This window comes from Mirounga leonina, unplaced genomic scaffold (assembly GCF_011800145.1).
Source record: "Mirounga leonina isolate KUSES-001 unplaced genomic scaffold, KU_Mleo_1.0 Mir_488, whole genome shotgun sequence".
NCBI classification, from domain to species: domain Eukaryota; kingdom Metazoa; phylum Chordata; class Mammalia; order Carnivora; family Phocidae; genus Mirounga; species Mirounga leonina.
The window spans coordinates 2,146,350-2,164,630 of record NW_023270777.1 but is presented as its reverse complement, the minus strand read 5'-3'; the positions used below and the strand labels follow the sequence as shown (position 1 = coordinate 2,164,630).

At 58.3% G+C, this 18,281-nt stretch overlaps 3 protein-coding genes across 4 annotated transcripts in view; all 3 read right to left on the bottom strand.

Annotated features, from left to right (window-relative positions):
* TNK1 (tyrosine kinase non receptor 1) overlaps positions 1 to 6,472 on the bottom strand; it is a 9,460-nt gene extending 2,988 nt beyond the window's left edge. Inside the window, exons 1-7 of the mRNA XM_034989467.1 lie at positions 6,238 to 6,472; positions 1,948 to 2,127; positions 1,717 to 1,787; positions 1,400 to 1,591; positions 1,081 to 1,236; positions 670 to 953; positions 195 to 468 (exon numbers count right to left, since the gene is read on the bottom strand). Coding sequence (XP_034845358.1) covers positions 195 to 468; positions 670 to 953; positions 1,081 to 1,236; positions 1,400 to 1,591; positions 1,717 to 1,787; positions 1,948 to 2,127; positions 6,238 to 6,298 — 1,218 coding nt within the window. The 5' untranslated portion in view covers positions 6,299 to 6,472. The remainder of the gene's footprint in view (positions 1 to 194; positions 469 to 669; positions 954 to 1,080; positions 1,237 to 1,399; positions 1,592 to 1,716; positions 1,788 to 1,947; positions 2,128 to 6,237) is intronic.
* A 6,734-nt stretch (positions 6,473 to 13,206) lies between these two features.
* TMEM95 (transmembrane protein 95) lies at positions 13,207 to 15,150 on the bottom strand. 2 transcript variants are annotated; one of them, XM_034989490.1, is made up of 7 exons: positions 14,982 to 15,150; positions 14,751 to 14,807; positions 14,473 to 14,553; positions 14,356 to 14,376; positions 14,100 to 14,180; positions 13,888 to 13,975; positions 13,207 to 13,767 (listed from the first exon to the last, which is right to left on the bottom strand). In XM_034989490.1, exons 1-7 carry the CDS (start codon positions 15,148 to 15,150, stop codon positions 13,650 to 13,652), a joined length of 615 nt encoding a protein of 204 aa, XP_034845381.1. In that variant the 3' UTR covers positions 13,207 to 13,649. The 2 variants fall into 2 exon arrangements, with proteins under 2 accessions (XP_034845381.1, XP_034845380.1); XM_034989489.1 differs by lacking the exon at positions 14,751 to 14,807 and having other exon boundaries at positions 13,546 to 13,975; positions 14,066 to 14,180; positions 14,982 to 15,148.
* Positions 15,151 to 15,437: 287 nt separating this feature from the next.
* KCTD11 (potassium channel tetramerization domain containing 11) lies at positions 15,438 to 18,196 on the bottom strand. The gene has a single exon (XM_034989485.1). It carries the CDS (start codon positions 17,605 to 17,607, stop codon positions 16,720 to 16,722), a length of 888 nt encoding a protein of 295 aa, XP_034845376.1. The 5' UTR covers positions 17,608 to 18,196; the 3' UTR covers positions 15,438 to 16,719.
* Between the last annotated feature and the right edge of the window lie 85 nt (positions 18,197 to 18,281).

Here is an 18,281-nt window from a genome sequence, read left to right as displayed (position 1 = left end):
CCCCTTTTCTGGCCCAGCTCCAGCCTCCAGCCCTGGAGCTGCCTCCCCAGGGCTCCGAGCACCCTGCAGGCAGAGCCCCAATCTGTCGGTCTTTCCCAGACCCCAGCCCGGGACTATCTGTTGGTCTTGCGCGTGCCACTCGGGGAGAAAACGGGGAAGTGAGGGGGTGGATGTGGGGAGGCAGGGGCTCCCACCTCTTGAAGTAGCTCCTCCAGGTAGGAAAAGCTAGGCCGGTCGGCGGGGTGGGGGGCCCAGCAGCGCAAGGCCAGGGCGTAGAGCGCCCTGGAGCAGAGGGGAGGCCGAGGCAGCCGGGCCTGGTCCTGCTCCAGCCACTGCAGGATGAGGTACGGCGGGACCCCGGCCCACGGCTCCTCGCCCCCGGAGAACATCTCCCACAGCGTCACCCCAAACATCCACACGTCCGACGCAGAAGAGAAGGCCCCCTGGCGCAGGCTCTCTGGCGCACACCTGCGGAAACGCAGCTGAACGGGGCGCCCGGGGGCCCCTCTCCCCCAGCGCGCGACTTCCGCGGCGCCGCCACCGTCCTTGGGGACCTCCTTCCCCAGCCCTTCCAGAACCCTCGTCCCGGCCTCGCTGGGGGGCCCGGCGCGCCCGCCGCGCCCGGAGCCAGCCCGATGCCCCCGCGATCGGCCCCCCGCGGCCCCTCACCAGGCGTAGGGGATGGGGCGGGGCCCGCCCATGACGTAGCGGCCCCGGGCGCCGCCCAGCGGCCGCACCAGCCCGAAGTCGGCCACCTTGATGGCGCGCGGCGAGGCCAGCAGCAGGTTGCGCGTGGCGAGGTCTCGGTGCACCAGCCCGCGGGCCCCCAGGTACGCCATGGCCCCCGCCAGCTGCCGCAGGAAGAGGCAGAGCAGGGCCACGGGCAGCGGGGGGGTCGGGGCCCGGGCGGTCAGGCGCGCGTGCAGGGAGCCCAGGGGCGCCAGCTCCATCACCTGCGGGGGCGCGGTGCCGCGTGAGCAGGGCTCCGCTCCCCCCACCCCCCCCACCCCCGGCACGGGACTCTGCCCGCCCCCTCCTGTCGCGTCCCTGGCCCGGGAACCGCTGTCCTGGTCTGCTCACCATCTGCAGGGGTTGGCCCAGTACGAGGCCGTGCAGACGCAGCACGTGTGGGTGCTCCAAGCTCATCATGATGGACACCTCCCGAAGGAAGTCCCCCAGCTCTGTGCCCACGGGGCCTTCAGGACCCACCCGGAGGGATTTGACAGCCACTGGGACCTGGGCAGTGGGGGGACAGGACACTATCCGGCACCCAGAGCAGAGAGGGCGGGCAGGACCGAGGGCCAGTGAAAAGAAAAGAAAAGAAGAAAGGAAAGAAAGAAAGAAACCAGACGGGCAGCTGGCCCCAGCACCCAGAATGAAGCAGGCTCCCCGGACTCACGCTCTGGCCGCCAGGCAGTGTCCACAGCCCTCGGTGAACCACTCCAAAGCAGCCAGAGCCCAGCAGCTCCCCTCTGCACACAGCACCATCCGGGATCAGACACTTGAGTCCCCCCTCCGGCTCAGGGAGGGACAGGGGGCTGTTTGGAGCTGGGGTGGTCTCCTTCGGCTCAGGTGCAAAACCCCCAAGGATCTGAAGCAGGGGTGGGAAAGCAAGTGTGTAGAACCCTGTACCACTCCTCCCTGACAGTCAGCCCACCCCATTCCCGGGCCTAAGCTGGCCCTTTAAGCCTACCGCCCCCACCCCAAAATGCACACCTTGTAGACCCAGTTCTTTGACTTGAGCCCCGAACGGTGCTTCTTCAGAGCTTCGGCCAGTCTGCGCTGGGCTGGGGAAGGTCAGAATCAGGGGACATGGGTGGTACACGATGGGCAGTGGGGGCGGGGGGCGGTGCAGAAGACTTTACAGGCCAGAAGAGGGCTGGTGGGGGGAAAGGGGGGGGTTAGAAAGTACCAGGCTGGGGAAGAAGAGACCAGGGGGTCCCTTACCAGGCCGGCCCATGCCAATGCCGTCCAGGTCCTCGGGCCTGACAAAGTCGAAGTGCTCCGGCCGGGTAACATTAAGTTCCTCGAGGATGGGTCGGTAAAACTGGGCCAGCTGGATGTCCCGAAGAAGCCGAAGCAGCCACAGCGAACCCACCTCGGGGAGCATGTCTGCACAAGGGATCCCTGAGGATGACGCACCCACCTCAACACATAGCCCAGGGTAAGCCGCTGAGACACTGAGACAGCAGAAACGGGGTCTCCAGCTCCACTCCCCCCACCCGTCAGACACACTCAGGTGCAGAGGGAGGGATGGATCAGCCAGCCAGGAATCCGGCCAGTCACACAAACCCCAGGAAAAATGCTCCCCATACCTGAGACCTACATACAGTCCCCACCTCACACCTGAGATTTCAGTGCTTGGCAGACCTCAGGTATGTTCCTCTGCCAACTCTTTTTTTTTTTTAAGATTATTTTTTTATTTTATTATTTTATTTTTTTATTCATGAGAGACAGAGGGAGAGAGAAAGGCAGAGGGAGAAGCAGGCTCCCAAGGAGCAGGGAGCCCGATGCGGGGCTCGATCCCAGGACCCTGAGATCATGACCTGAGCCGAAGGCAGTCGCTTAACCATCTGAGCCACCCAGGCGCACTCCTCTGCCAACTCTTGAGATAGGATGGCACCCTGCCCCTGCACCCCCAGGGACCACATACCTGCCGGCGATGCCCAGATATGCTAACCACAACACGCAGATGCACCCACACCCCACGCAGGTGCACTGCTTCCCACACTCGAAACACTGCTGCCCACACGCACTGAGACCTACAGACATGCTGCCAAAGAAGCCTGAGACACCCAGGCACCTGGCCTTTCAAGTCCGAGACATTCCAGAACGCTGCCATGGAACACCCCGGCTTACTGCCGCATAACCTCTCACATACGCCCAGGGGTGACATTGCGGGTCACTGCCTCCGAGACATACCGCCCCACGTGTCTGAGCCATCAAGGGCCACAGAAACACACAACACACGAGACACCCAGGTGCCGTGTGCACACACACCTGAACCATGCAGGCATACCGCCCCTCAGCTCCGAGATGTCCAGGGTCACCGCCTTTTCGGCACCCGAGGCAGCAAGGCTTGAAACGACACTGGGCCTTTGTGATTGGTGGTTAGGTGCAGGCTGAGCTAAGCTCGGGTACCGCCTACGGAGCCAGGTGCTGCCAGGTGCACAGTCCCTTCCACACCCACCTGCGCGCAGCTCCAGGTACAGGGGCCCTGCCCGCACACCTGAGTCACTCAATCTAACTTGGTTTCCAGGCAACTCCACCAATCTTGGTTAACTCAGGCCGGGTGCCCTGGGCGCTGGCTGCCTGCACCACACTCTCCCTTACACGCACCTGGATCCCTCCCTCCCCCCACTTTAGTTAAACCAGGAAGAAGGGCTGGACTAGGGACTGGGCGCGGGGAGGGAGGGAGGCCAGGATCCAGGGAGACCTGGGACCGCCTGCAAGGGGAGGTGGGGAAAGCACGCGAAGGGGGACGGGAGGAGAGGCGGCCGCAGACGGGGAGGACCGGGGGAGGGGAGGGCGGGGAGGCGAACAGGGCACCCGCGGACGTACCCCAAGCGGCGGCTGCTCCGCCAGCCCCAGCCCCCGGCGTCCCCGCTCCGCAGGAGGCTCACCTGGCGAAGGCGGAAGCAGCGGCTGCGGAGCCGCTCTGGCCGCCAGCACTAAATCCCGGGGGGGGCGGGGCCGCAGGCCGTGGGGGCGGGGCCGGGCGCCCGGCGGGGGCGCCCGGCCCCGCCCCTCGCCCTCCTCCCTTCGGCCGGGACGGCCTGCGGGGGCGCCCCCACCGCGGCCGGCGGGCCCTCCTCTGCCCGGCAGACCCCGAGAAACCCTTCCCCAGTCTTTTTCCCTCTCTCCTCCTCCACGCCCTCTTTCCCGCCTCTTTCAAAGACCTTTGCACCCCTCCCAGACTTCCTCCTGGGGGTCCTGTCCCCCATAAAATCTTTCACCTCTCCCGGCCAGAGCCCCACCCCTTACACGAATAAGCGCCAGATGGAGAAATGTTGCGCATGTCCTGGGAATATAAGGCTAAACAGGACCTCGTCCCTGCCCCCTAGCAGGGGAGAGAGCGTCCCTAGCCCCCATATGGAGGAAGGCAGGGTGGCATGGGGCAGACAGGAACCATTGCTGGTGCAGGAAGTCAGCCCCCAGCCTCCACAGAGTCTAAGATCGGCGCCATTGTCGCTGTCCCAGTTCTGAACGTCGGTCCAATGTCCTGCCCGCGAAAGGGACCTTTTGGGAGCTCCCCAGGGTAGAACATGTTGGAGGTCTTGTGTGTGGGTGGGCTCCTGACCTCCATCTCAGCTTGGTACCTGGTCTCCGTGGTCAAGGGCAGCACCCCATGCTTCAGGGCACCCCTCCCCATCACTGGCATTTAACTGGCCTCATTCTGGCTCAACCCTCCTTCCCCCATGTAGTCTCTGTACACCGGCTACCTGAATGGTGCCACAGGACGAAGTCTAGAACCTCGGAGAAGGCTCTGAGGAGGAGCATCCCTCATCTCCCTTTCCCTCAGGGGTTCCAGGGAGGAAGTCACAAGTCTCAGGACATCTGGCCTGTCTCCTTCTGTTCTGAGGAAGGATGTGTGAGCTATCCCCAGAGTCCCTTCAGGGAAACATCTACCCCATCTTGGTAAGCACACGGGATATTCCAGCACTGGTGGGAAATTATTCATAGTTCACAGTTCAACCTGTTTGCTTTCCTTGCCTTTTCTTGCCCTCCAGTGAGGCCAGCTCATCACACTATAATTGCTCCCTCCACATCTGATGTCCCTGATATACTGTGGGATCCACACAGTAGGGGCTGGATCTGTCCTGTTCATCCTTGTGTTCTTTTCTCTCTCTCTCTCTCTCTCTCTCTTTTTTAGATTTTATTTATTTACTAGAGAGAGAGAGAGCACAAGCAGGGGGGGAGCAGGAGAGGGAGAAGCAGGCTCCCCATCAGCAGGGAGCCGGACGCGGGGCTCAATCCCAGGACCACAGGATCATGACCTGAGCCAAAGGCAGACGCCCAACCCCTGAGCCACCCAGGCACCCCTCATCCTTGTGTTCTTAGTACCTGGAACAGTGTAGGCATGTAACAGGTACAGTGCATATTGTTTGTGAAGAAGTCTGCTCAGTCTAATTGTCATTCCTCTGTTGGTGATCTGTCCTTTCTCCCTGTTTTTAAGACATCATTGGCATTTTGTAGTTCTATCACAAAATATCTAGGTATGGATTCTTTTTTACTCATTCTGATTAGTGTGTTGTATTTCCTGTATCTATGAATTCATATCTTTCATCGGTTTTGGAAAATTCTCAGCTAGTATCTCCTCAAATATTGTCTTGCCTCCATTCTTTGGTTCTCCCCTTTGGGGACTCTGATTAGAAGTATGCTAGACCTTTTCACTCTGTTCTTCATGTCGTTTAAACTCTCTTCTATATCTTTCAATCTTTGTGTTACTGTGATGCAATCCAGGTAATCTCCTTAGGTCCGTGTTCCAGTTCATGGATTCTCTCTTTGGTTATGTCTGATGTGCTGTTTAATCCATACTCAGGGTTTTTTGTCATTGTTATATTCATATGAACATCGGTATACTATGTATGCTGACAGGACTTTATTGAGGTATAACTTACATTCAGTAAAGTGCCCAGACTTAACTGTATAGCTCAATGCATTTCTTTTCTTTTCTTTTTTAAGATTTTTGTTTATTTAGGGGCACCTGGGTGGCTCAGTTGTTAAGCATCTGCTTTCGGCTCAGGTCATGATCCCAGGGTCCTGGGATCGAGCCCCGCATTGGGCTCCCTGCTCGGCGGGAAGCCCACTTCTCCCTCTCCCACTCCCCCTGCTTGTGCTCCCTCTCTTGCTGTGTCTCTCTCTCTGTCAAATAAATAAATAAAATATTTTTTAAAAAAAAGATTTTTGTTTATTTAAGAGAGAGAGAGAGAGCATGAGGGACAAGCAGACTCCCCACTGAGCATGAAGCCCTGATGCAGGGCCCAATCCCAAGACCCCAAGCCCATGACCTGAGCTGAAGTCAGATGTCTAACTGACTGAGCCACCCAGGCACCCCAGCTCAATACATTTCAATCAATAAACACGTGTATTAATGCAGATAAAGACCGAGAACATTTCAATGATCCCAGAAACTTGCCTTGTGTCCACTTTCAGTCAATTCCATTGTCCAGAGGCAATGACTCTTCTGATTTCTAAAACCCAAAGATCACTTTTGCTTGCTCCCAACCTTCTTACCTCCATGAGCTTCTTCGGGGAAGAGCACGTGACACCTGATTTTCCTCTGAATGTCCAGCATCTTCACAGATCTGGGTGCACCAGAGGTCCTCTGGGAGTTGAACACATATGTGTAGAGGACGTGGGGCTCTATGAAGGCAGCTGCCACCAGAGAGGATGGCAAAAGCCAGGCCAGGCATCAATTCATCCTTCAGCAAGCTTTCACTGTGCCAGGTTCTGGGGACCCGGGCGAACAAGCAGACATGATCCCTGGCCTGGTTGGATTCACTCTATAGGGCCTTGGAGAACATGGTCAGGAGCTTGGGCCTTACCTGAGGGCTCTGGTAACCACTGAAAGGTTTCAGCAGAGGAGTGGCAGAACCAGCCTGCTCTGTAAGCAGCTGGGGAAAGGGAAGAGAGGAAGAGCAGGGAGCTCCGGGAAGAGGCTCTTCCCATCCGTTCAGGAGAGAGAGGCTGGCCCTGCTTAGGCCTTGGCAATGGGATGGAGAGGAGGTGAAGAGAGGGGGCATTATCGGCTGGACTCTGGGCCTAGGTCCTCTATGCTCCGGCAGGAAACCAGACAGATTTTCCAGCAGGAAACCGGACACAGAGGCTCAGCCCCACCTTTGTCTTTAGCTTGGAAAAAAACCAGGGAATCAGAGGCTTCTTTATTCCTCCCCCTTCTCCCTATTCATGTGTTACTTCTGGAATTAAGCTTCTCTCAACCCCACCTGTGTGGGGAAGCGCGGCCGGACCGCCCTCGGGGTGCACCCCTTCTAAGCTGAGATGGGGCGTCCTGCTAAACCTGGAGGCCCAGATCGGGCACCAGTCCCACTCTGGGTGCCTTTCCCCAACCCCGGCCCTGCCCCGCAGGCTCTGCATCCGAGAAGGATGAGCACATTCACACCACCAGCCAAGTCTTTCCCCAAAGGGCAGGGAACAAGAAGGGTAAGCGGAGAGGTCCCCTGTTATCTTCCCCACCTACTGCCTTGGGTTTGGGTGGGGGGTAGTGCCCATCCCTCTGCAGAAAACTCTCCTCTCCTATTGGGAGCCATATTAATGCCCCTTTAGCTCCTCCCTTCCATCTCTGATCCCTGAGATCACAGGGCTCTCGCTGCCATCTTATCTACGCCAACCTCTCAACAGGGGAAAGTACCTCTCTCTCTTTGGGGCCTTTGTGTGGCTGTTCCCTTGCTTGGAAGTCCTCCCGCCCTTATCCCAATCTGGCTAAGTGCAGGAAGCCTATCCCTCCCTGGTCAGGTCCCTTGCCCTGAACACCAAGATCCCTGTGCCTTCCTGTTATTGCTCTCATTGCTTTTCTGACCTTGCCAGTATCTTGTCTGTCTCCCTTGCTGGATTCCAAGCTCCAGGCAGAAAGAGACTTGATCTTGCCTGGGTATTGCTGTGTCCCTCCTGTCCAGTCTAGTGCCTGGCTCATAGGATAAGTGCTCAGTAACCTTTGTTGAGCAAATGGGTGAGGCAGCGTCATCTGGGTCGGGTGATGCCAAGGAGACTTTTTTGACATCAGGAGCTCCTTTGCTGGGAGTGATGTGTATGGGAGTGCCCAAACCCCCCCATAAGCATTCTCTGGCGAACCTGTCCCTGCCCCTCTCCGTGTTTGGCCCCAAGTGGCTGGCTCTTCCTAGACCCTGGGGTGAAACCCTCCCGTTCCATCACCTCATCTCCATCCCCCAGCTCCTGGGGTCCCATCCTTTCCCCATTTGGATTTGCCTTGCTGGTTTTTAGAGTCACCAGCCAGCCCACTACCCTGTACATATCTGCTGGTTTGCTTTCCGAAGTGGAAAGTGCTCCTAAATCCACCCTGTTCTTTCAGGCTCACCAAGGAGCCGAGGGCCTTTCCAGCAGAGTAGCTTAGAGCGCACCTCCGGGGTCTCACTGCCTGAGTTGGAATCCCTCCCCGCCCATCGCTTGCCATTCTGTGACTCTGAGCGAGTGACTTCCCATTTCTGTGCCTGTGTCCTCCTCTTCAAGATGCATCTACTAGGAGTATTTACCTTTGGAGAAGTGTGTCCACGTGTGTGTGTTGGTAGCCAGAGTGGAGGCTGGTGAAGCCCCCGCTCAGCACTAACACTGGTGTACACGGTGCCTTCCCCGGTGAACAGGGCTGATCTGGGTCCTCAGAGGGATATTGCAGAAAGGATGGTGCATGGGGGCGCCTGGGTGGCTCAGTCGGTTAAGCGTCTGCCTTCGGCTCAGGTCATGATCCCAGGGGCCTGGGATCGAGCCCCGCCTCGGGCTCCCTGCTCAGTGGAGAGTCTGCTTCTCCCTCTCCCTCTGCCTGCCTCTCTGCCTACTTGTGCTCTCTATCTCTGTCAAATAAATAAATAAAAATCTTTAAAAAAAGAAAAAAAAGAAAGGATGGTGTGTGACCTCCGAGCGAGCTCGTCCAAGACAGCGTGGCTTCTGCCTTCCTCTCTTGAACCCCTCACTACTCCAGGGAAACCCAGGCACTGGGTCATGAGGACATGCAAGTGGGCCTGTGGAGAGGCTCCCCACGCCAAGGGCCTGAGGCCTCTTGCCAACGGCCAACACCAACCTGCCAGGCATGCGAGTGAGCCATCCTGAAAGATGATCCTCCGGCCCCGGTCAAACCTTGGATTTCCACGACCTTGACTGACATCTGGATGGCACCCTCGTGGGAAATCATGAGCCAGAACCACCCAGTTACGCTGCTCCCGAATTTATGATCCACAGAAACTCTGAGATCATGTTTATTGTTTTAGACAATCAAGCTTTGGAATAATTTGGTACAGGGCTGTAGGTTAACTAATAAGGTGCACAAAATGCTTGGGATCATGTCTGACACATTGTTGCCATACGGGGTAGCCAGCATTAACATCCGTTTTACGGGGAAGGAGACTGAGTCTGAGGCTGGTGAGTGACACGTAGCTGGGAATGGCATGGCGAGTTATGTCGTGAATGCAGGGCCCTTCGGTGCCAAGTCCTCGGCTCCTTTATCGGCCCCACTGTTCCCGTGGCCTGCTGCCAAGTAGTAAGACCTAGTGGCAAAGACCAACCGTTTTATCACGCTCCTGGAGTTTGAGAATCTGGAGTGCCACCAGGACAGAGTGGGGATAGATTTTCTCTGCTCGTCCCGAGGTGAGCTGACAGCTGGGGGCTGTGTTATCTCTCACATGGGGACAGTAGATGCTGCCTTTTGACCGAACCCCTCAGTGTGGACTCTCCATGTCACCTGGGCCTCCTCACAGCATGGCGACTGGGTTTCAGAGTGGATGTCCCAGGAAGCCGAGGGCAGAAGCAGTCCAGTTTCTTTAGGACTTGGCCCAGGAAGTGGCCCGGTGTCCCTCCCAACGCGTTCAGTTGGCCAGCCAGCGATAGAGGGAGGCACGCATAGACCCTACCTCTTTTTTTTTTTTAAAGATTTTATTTATTTATTTGACAGAGACACAGCGAGAGAGGGAACACAAGCAGGGGGAGTGGGAGAGGGAGAAGCAGGCTTCCTGCAGAGCAGGGAGCCCGATGTGAGGCTCAATCCCAGGACCCTGGGATCATGACCTGAGCTGAAGGCAGTCGCTCAACCAACTGAGCCACCCAGGCGCCCGACCCTACCTCTTGACGGGAGACATGTCAAAGAATTTAGGGGCCATTGTTTAAAACTGCCAGACCCCGAGTAGCCTCTCCTGTTGGGTGAGGGGCTCAGGAAAACCACACTCTGGTGGGTCGGTCTTATGTGCACAGGACAGAGACAAACGCCACCAGCTTCCTACGCCAAGTCCTCATGAGGAGCTCATGTGGGGAACGCGTCACAGAGCTCCAGGGACGGGGCGCGATTGTCAGGGATGATTCCTGGTGTCACCTGTGCCAGGCTCTGGGGGAGCGAGGACAAGACCTTAGGGAGTGGCTTTAGAGGGGAGCGCGTGGTCTAGAGGGAAGATTTTTTTTTTTAAGATTATTTATTTATTTATTTGACAGAGAGAGAGAGTGAGCCCGAGCGGGAAGGGCAGAGGGAGAGGGAGAAGCAGGCTCCCCGCTGAGCAGCGAGCCCGATGTGGGACTTGACCCCAGGACCCTGAGATCATGACCTGAGCTAAAGGCGGACGCCTAACCGACTGAGCCACCCAGGCGCCCACGGAGGGAAGATTTTTAAGGAAACATCACCAACCTGGTGTAACAGGTACCACATGAGAGACGTCTCGGGAAGGGACACTCCACGCTGCCTCAGGAGCTCAGAGCAGGCTTCTCGGAAGAGGTGACGTCTGTGCCATGGGAGAAGGGCATCGGGGTACGCGAACAAGCCTAGGCAAAGGCAAGGAACCAGGAGCAAACAAAGGGTTTGGGCAACTACAAGTGATTCAGTTGGGTGCGCAGAGCTGAGACACAAAGCTCTGGGGACATGGGGGGGCCGGGTTCCAGCAAGGATCACAAGGGTAGATCACTTACGGCTGAGAAGTACGTGTGCGCCATGAGAGCAAGGGAATGTCCGTAGACTCTTGGCACTGACGTTAACCCTGAGGGAGACGCCAAGGAGGAGGTGGGTCCGGGAGGGCGGTGGGTTTGGACGTGGAGACTCTGAGAGGCTCGTGGGGCATTCAGGTGGAGATTGCACTTAGAGCTGTGTTTGGTCAGCTCTGGATGAGGATCCTATAAGACGTGGAGAGCTGCTGATGGACAGCCTTGAACGTCAGGGTCAACGGCCAGGTCTACATGCCATAGGCAGGGAAGAGCTAGGGAAGGGCTTTAAGTAAGAGGTCGCAATGGCTAACGCTTAATGAGGGCCCATGCAGGTTCGGCACCGTCACAAGCATCGTCCGTGAACTATTTGGACCTCACCGTAATCCTGTGAAGTGCTGCGACGCTTCACCGAAGTTAAGAGATCACCAATGGTAATATAGAAGAGTACGCGCCCCGACGCGTCTTCGATTTCAGAGCTGTTAAAATGTAAACAGGAGGAAAAAAAAAAGCCATCGAATCAATGAACTACATGATTTGCATTTCAAATGCGAGGAAAAGGGAATGGAGAAGTTACAGGAACTTGCCCGAAGTCCAGTGAGACACAGAGCCAGGATTGGAAACCCCGGCAGCCCGACTACAAAGCCCAAGTTCTGAAGAACCATCATTTGACGCCGGACGGGACATCGTCCACAGCGTGGAGTTTCGCGAAGACCACGGAGGGTAGGGCAGAGGAGAGGGGAGTGGGCAGTCGGGTGGCACCCTTGGGAGACTGGAGTCCACAGTCAGAGGGGTCTAGAGTGGGCTGGGGGCCACAGGACAGGAGGAGGGCACAGATAGGCTAGAGTCCTTCAAGAAGGGGCAGAATCTGGGGCGCCTGGGTGGCTCAGTTGGTTAAGCGACTGCCTTCGGCTCAGGTCATGATCCTGGAGTCCCGGGATCGAGTCCTGCATCGGGCTCCCCGCTCGGCAGGGAGTCTGCTTCTCCCTCTGACCCTCCCCCTCTCCTGCTCTCTCTCTCTCAAATAAATAAATAAAATCTTTAAAAAAAAAAAAAAAAAAGAAGGGGCAGAATCGGTTGACCCACTGGGCGTTGGGTGTGGAAACAAGGACAACTCCAACATGTTGAGCCTGGAAAGAGGGTACAGAGGAGGGGGGTACGAGGCAGCTGCTGTGGACCGGAGGGGAGCCGTGGGGCCTGGCTGGTCAGTGGCTGTGGCTTCTCATCCCAGCTTGGGCGGTCACGCCCCCTGGTGCCTGCTGGGCGCTCACTAGGCCTCTGTCAAAGGAAGGGATGAATGAGTTGTCGTATGATCTTGAGCAAGTTGTAGGAACTTGATATATGATCTCTGGGTCTCTCGCTCTCTTTTTTTGGGGGGGTGTAAAATGAACAGATTGGACTCGAATGTGTAAAATAAAATGGAAGGTACTTTCCTAGAAGAGGTAGGCGTTCCTCTCTCCATCCCCAGGACCTTTATGGGCACCCCAAAACAGTGGTTCTAGCCTTGGCTGGCTGTAAATTAGATGAACTGAGGCCTCATCTGACACCACTAAATTCAGAATCTCTGGATATAAGGCCCAGGGATGGATAATTGGTGGTTTTTTTTATTTTTTAATTTTTATTTGTTTATTTATTTTGGAAGATTTTATTTATTTATTTGACAGAGAGAGAGGGAACACAAGCAGGGGGAGTGGGAGAGGGAGAAGCAGGCTTCCCGCTGAGCAGGGAGCCTGATGTGGGGCTCGATCCCAGGACCCTGAGATCATGACCTCAGCCGGACTCAGATGCTCAGCCGACTGAGCCACCCGGGCGCCCCAGGATGGATAGTTTTTTAAGTTGTCCAGGTGACTACGATGTGCAACTGGATGAGAACTTTTGCCCTGGAGCCTCTAGGTACCCAGTTTGAAAACCACTGGGCTAGGTGCAGGCCAGGATCCCTTCCAGGCCCAGGCCCTTGGACTGAGACCTGTGGCTGATGACAAGTTAACTCTTTTTTTTGTTGTTTTGTTTTCCTTTTAATTTTTTTTTTTAAGATTTTATTTATTTGCGAGAGAGAGAATGAGAGACAGAGAGCATGAGAGGGAGGAGGGTCAGAGGGAGAAGCAGACTCCCTGCTGAGCAGGGAGCCTGATGTGGGACTCGATCATGACCTGAGCCGAAGACAGTCGCTTAACCAACTGAGCCACCCAGGTGCCCAGGTTAACTCTTTTTATGTTTCTTCCACCTACCCAACCCAAACCTCCTGACAGCTGGGGGACCACACGCCAAGGTTTCTCAACCACACACAACTGAGGTCTTGGCACAGGAGAATTGTTGGGGAGGACTCCCCCGTGCATCGTGAAGGCCAGGGAGGCCATGGAGGCCAGCACCCCTGGCTTCCACCCACCAAATGCCAGGAGCACATCCCCCAATCGAAGCAATCAAAAACATCCCCAGATGTCACCAAATGTCTCTTGGGGTGAAAATCCCCCCGTCCCCCCAGCTGAGAACCACTGTGCCACCCCGAGTCTCCCGTCCCCACTCTGCCCTCCCCAGTTGCAGACAGAGGCCAGGCAGGGGTGGAGGCCATTTGACAACAGGTTTACTTGGCCTTGGCAGGAGGGACATCTCTGTGGGAGGCCAAGGCTTCACAATGTTAAATGGAGGGATAGGCTGCCAGCAGGCTGACTGATGTGGTCTCAACTCTAAAGGGAGGGAGTTTTCCAAAACACTCATTCCCGGATTCCCAATCAGTCACAAGAGGGCCCAGAGGAGCTTGTGGGGCAGGCGGCCCCCGCTTTCCGAGAACAGGCGGGAGGGGGTGGGGGGATTCTTTCCTTCTGTAGATATTTTCCTGGAACCAGTGACTACTCCTGTCTAATTAGTTGAAGGCTGGGGGAGGGAGGGGCGGGGAGAGGAGCTTCCCAGCTGCCGGTGCGTGGGTCCCTGGCGGCCCTCTGACACTGGGACCGTGGGGACGTCTGGGCTTCGGGGTCTGGAAGGCTGAACCTTGGGGATTGGAACTAAGGGGCTGGCTGATCCTCTCCGAGGGAAGTGGATTCATCGTGGTCTTTAGAACTGGAGGAGGCTGGGAGGCTGTCCGGGTCTTCACTTGTCCTTTCTGCTTCCATGTAACTGGACCTGAGCAGGGAGACAGAGAAAGGGAGGCCTGGGGAGGGCAGGGCAGTGCGGAGACGGGGGAGGGACGGTGGTGGAAGGTTTAAGTGGTGAGGCCCACCCCCTTCCCCCGCCCAGACTCACTCCACCACGAGGCTCACAACACCCAGCAGCAGGGCAGCTGCCAAGACAGAGAGGAGCAGAATCTTGGCTTCCCGAAGATCGTGACTTCCTGCAGGGAACCCAGGAAGCAGTGAGTGATCCCGGGGACCTCACCAGTCGTTGCGGTAGGGGGGCGGGGGGTGGCTGAGAGCTCAGAGACCTGAGCAAGGGGAGGCCAAGCCGAGGGGTAGAACCTGGGAGGCAGCGCTTTCGGGGCCAGCAGCGCACCTTGAATTCCTGGCAGGTGGAACAGTTATACAGGATGGTGCTGCCCCCTGCAGGACACAGCGGGACCAGCGCTGGGGCGGGGGAAGCCCCTATTCCCGCCTTCCAGGAACCCCTCTCCTCCCCCTCCCGCCCCCCCCCCGCCCCGTCTCCGCCACCACTGCCAGGCTCTCCTCGGGTATCCCAGGTGCCCCTGTCCTCACTCCTCTGTCCTCTTGTACTTACGGCAGGCGGGCGCGCACAGAGCTGAAACCGAAGACAAGGAGGGCGGGGGAGGGGAGCCGCTCAGCCACGCCCCCTTTGCCGAGAGCCCCGGCACCCCCTCCCTGCCGGCATCACTACCTTCCCTGGTGTACGCGGGGAGCTTGGTGGTTTGCAGCCAACGCCAATACAAGGGGAGGGAGGAGAGAGACCCTTTGATCTCTGGGGAGACAGAGGGCAGCGATATTGCCCGGCGCCTGGCCAGGGCAGGCTCACCTCCACCCTTCTCCCAGCACCTCCCGGATCACGGATCACACCTTCCCGGCTCCAGCTGCCCGCCCTGCCCCTGCCTCCCCCCCCCCCCCCCCCCCCCCCCGCCCCCTCCAAAACCCTGGGTCGTGCCTTGCCCTTGACCTCACCCATGACCCTCAGGACTCTGTGAGTCTTCTCTATGACTTTGTTCATGGACGCCTCATCTGTGGAGACGGGCAGGGACCTGTGATTCTCTCCCCGCGGGGAGAGGCCCGCGTGTCCAGAGAGGGCTGTGGACTCAGGGGGCGCTGAGGGGCCCAGCTGGGAAGCCACAGGCTGCCCCACTCGGGGTGTGGTGGCCGCTGTTCCCCGGCCTGTCTCTGGATGTCTGAGCTTACCTAAGGCAAAGGCCGGGAAGCTCCAGGAGGCCCCACAATCCTTCCACAGAACCTCCACTCGGCTGCAGAGTTGAGCCAGGCGGCCCGACAAGTCACGGGCTGAGAGGTGGCAGAGGACACAGGCCTGGGCAGTGGCCAGGAAAACCCCACCTAACGCCAGCATCCACATGAGGCCTGCTGGCGAGTGGCGGACGGGGGCCGGCCCCACTGAGGCTGCGAAGGCCTCCGAATGCTACGATCCTGGTTCCAACTCTTTGCCTGGAGATTCTAGCGTGTTCCAGAACAGTTGGGGATTCTAGAACATTCTGGAACGGTGCCACTGTGTGCCATCTCTAGCTGGGGCAAAGGTGGGGCCCAAGGAACTGACGGCCAGAAGGAGACTGGGGCAGAGAAAGCAGGGCTTCGGCTGCAAAGGGAACAGCACCCCCCAACCTGGCCCTCAGCAGCCTTGACAAGTTTGAGGTTCCACAAAGCAATTTTATTTTTCTTCTTGTAAATCATGACCAGCCATAAATAATGAGTGAGTGACTCCCCCAGTGAAGAAGTTGTGCATGAGTATCCCATTCCTCGGGGACCCAGAAATCCCATCCCTTCCCCTATCCTCCCCCCACTCTCCCCACCTCTTCTGTTCATCTCCCCTCTGCCCTGGGCAGCCTCGGGCTTTCCCAGCCGTCTCCTAGCAACGTGGCCATGGTTGCCTTAGCCACCGAGAGTTCTATACCGGGCTCCCAGGCCCGGCTGGGCCCACTGACTTCTCTTACCTTTCGTCAGGAAGATCCTAGTGACTCAAACCTCAACAGGCCCCTCCTGCCTACGTGGTGATGTGAACATACACGCACCCCCCTTCTGATGAAACGACTAATTCTCAGTCTACTCACACCGTACCACAGACACACGGTGCCAGAAGAGTTGCTGGGCAACCCCAAACAGGCCTGGACACGCAGGGACCGCAGAAAGACCGGCAAACACATACAGTCTCCGCCAATGCAGACGGCAGAGACCCAGCGTCGCTCAGACACACTGTGAATGTGAACGAAGTAAGGCCAAGCCCCGAGAAGATGCTACCCTCTTCCCTGTGGCCAACTCCATCAATATGGGGCCCTTGAAAACACTTGGCTCTCTAGAGTACGGGGCTCCAGCCTCACAGTAAATGAGGATTCTCCGAGCTCCCTTATGCCAACCTAGGGTAGGGTGTAGCTTTTCTGTCTCCCTCACTAGGTGACCTGAGACACAGCAAAGAATCCCCCTTCCCATATTCCAGAATGTTCTGGCCCCTCTTTGGTCAGGCCAGGCCAGGCCCATCCAGTGGCAGGAGAAGCCACGGTCCAGGAGACCACATCGCAGCAATCCAAAGTCTTTCTCCCACACTTCAGTGTCCCTCCAGGGTCCTGCTAGGCCTAGCCTGGGCAGAGAGGTGTCCCTACTTTTCTAGAACGCTGAATACTGAGCTCCAACAAGGAGACGCCAGAGGCCGCCAGCCTCAGGCTGGAGCAAGCCTGGGAACCTTCCCCACCCCTCCCAGGATTAGCACCAGTCCAGACCCATCATGTGGCTTGTGAGCCCTCAGCAGGCTCAGACTTGGGAATTGCTGCCCACACCTGGGCTCCAGTCAGAAGCAGTGGGGCCCCTGACTCTCACAGCTCCAGAGGCAGAGCTAAGAAGAGGCTTCCGGGGGGCCTTCATTCCCTTTGCTGTCCATCCTCTCCCCCCACCCCAGTCAGATGGGAGGGCCGCGGGCTCAGTGCCGCACGAAGCGCAGAGATCGCGAATTGAGCAGGTCTTCGGGGTCAGGGAAGACGGAGTCTAGACGGAAGCCGTGCTCCAGAGCCACCCGCAGCACCTCCTCCAGGAAGCCTGGCGTGCCCACCACCTCCCGGAGCTCTCCAGTACCCCCAGTCCACAGAGGCTGCAGCCCCAGTCTCCTATACTCCACCTCGGGGAGTTCTGCGGGACAGGGAGCCCACTCCAGACGAAAGTGTGGGCCTCCCTCTGCCCTGTCCTCACTGGCCACCCCAAATCGGGCCCGCATGGCACCCAGGCACTCGGGGTCGGTGCAGAAGATGTTGGCTCGGAAGGTATCCACTTGCACAGAGCTCAGCTCATAGTGGTGTGGGCCCCGGCGAGCAGAGAAATGCACCAGGCGGGGGCTGGCATCTACATCTGCGTGGAGCAGGGCGGCCGTGGGTACAGGGGCCCCCCGAGAGGCCTCCAGTTCCCGCAGGGCATCCAGGAGGGGCTGGATCTGGTAAAAGTCCGCCTCTGCCCTGAGAAGTGCTGTCTCCCCATACCCGCGGGGCAGGTCCAGGCGGCCCAGCCGCAGGAAATTGAGGATGTGCCGGAAGGCCTTGCCATCTCTGTCAATGAAGTAGTGGCCGCCTCCCTGCGGGTTGAGGTTGGGGGCTATGGGGGTGCCGGCCCTAAACATGGCCCCCAGCATGGAGTCTGGGAAGCGAGTCAGGGTCTCCAAAGTGGTGGAATATAGTGTGCCCCCCACATTCAGGGTCACAGGGCCCCCAAAAGAGGGGGGCGAAGAGGGCACAGGAGGAGGCGAAATTTTGGGGAGTACAGGAGACACCGAAAGAGAAGAAAAGGCAGAACTCCCTGGGTGTGGGCAGAATTGGGTCATAAAGTTCAGACTGTGTCTGGGTTGGATGCACAGGCTGGAGCACAAGGCAGTAAGATCTGGGGCTCACCCCAGCTACCTGGGTAGTGGGGGACGGTTTCCGGGCACAGACACGGCCAAGAGCTTGAGAGAACGGTTGAAAAGCACAGAAGCCAGGCAGGGAGGGAAGGGAGATTTCGGTCCAGACGCATTCGATTCTGGGCGGAGGGTCAGCGACTCCTCTCTGAGGTCTTCAGACAGCGGGTTTCCGGAATCCAACCAGCAGATGACGGCGGCGAGCACAGGCCGACCCTTGGAAGGACCCCGCTTCCGAGTTCTCGGGTAGATCGCTGTCGCCGCGGGCGAGTCCACGCAGGGCCCCGAGGGCCAGTCGCAGGCCTGGCCTGGCTCCGGCGCGGGTCGCCGGGGACGGAGGCGGGGCTGACGCGAGCGGGCGGCGCAGGTGCCGCCCCGTCCACCGGGGAGCGGGGATGCGCGCTCAGCGCCAGCCGGGAGCGCCGGAGGACTCTGGTGGAAGCAGCCGGGAGTCTCGGGGCCCGGGCGCCGCCGCCTCCCCGGGTGTCGCCGCAGCCGCCGCAGTTCCTCTCCGCCCCCAGGAAGTGGCCTAAGGGCAGCGGCCGGGGGGCCCTTTAAGGGACAGCCCCGCCCCCTGGCGCCCCGCCCCCCCCGCCCCCCGC

Bases quoted from the DNA above. Each gene is read 5' to 3' on its own strand.
- TMEM95 (XM_034989489.1), bottom strand. From the start codon at position 15,144: ATGCTGGCGTTAGGTGGGGTTTTCCTGGCCACTGCCCAGGCCTGTGTC. The intron at 14,554-14,981 runs GTAAGCTCAGAC...CTGTCTCCCCAG, and splicing joins CTTCCCGGCCTTTGCCTTAG to AGATCAAAGGGTCTCTCTCC. The intron at 14,377-14,472 runs GTAGTGATGCCG...CTTCGGTTTCAG, and splicing joins CCCCGCGTACACCAGGGAAG to CTCTGTGCGCGCCCGCCTGC.
- KCTD11 (XM_034989485.1), bottom strand. From the start codon at position 17,607: ATGACCCAATTCTGCCCACACCCAGGGAGTTCTGCCTTTTCTTCTCTT.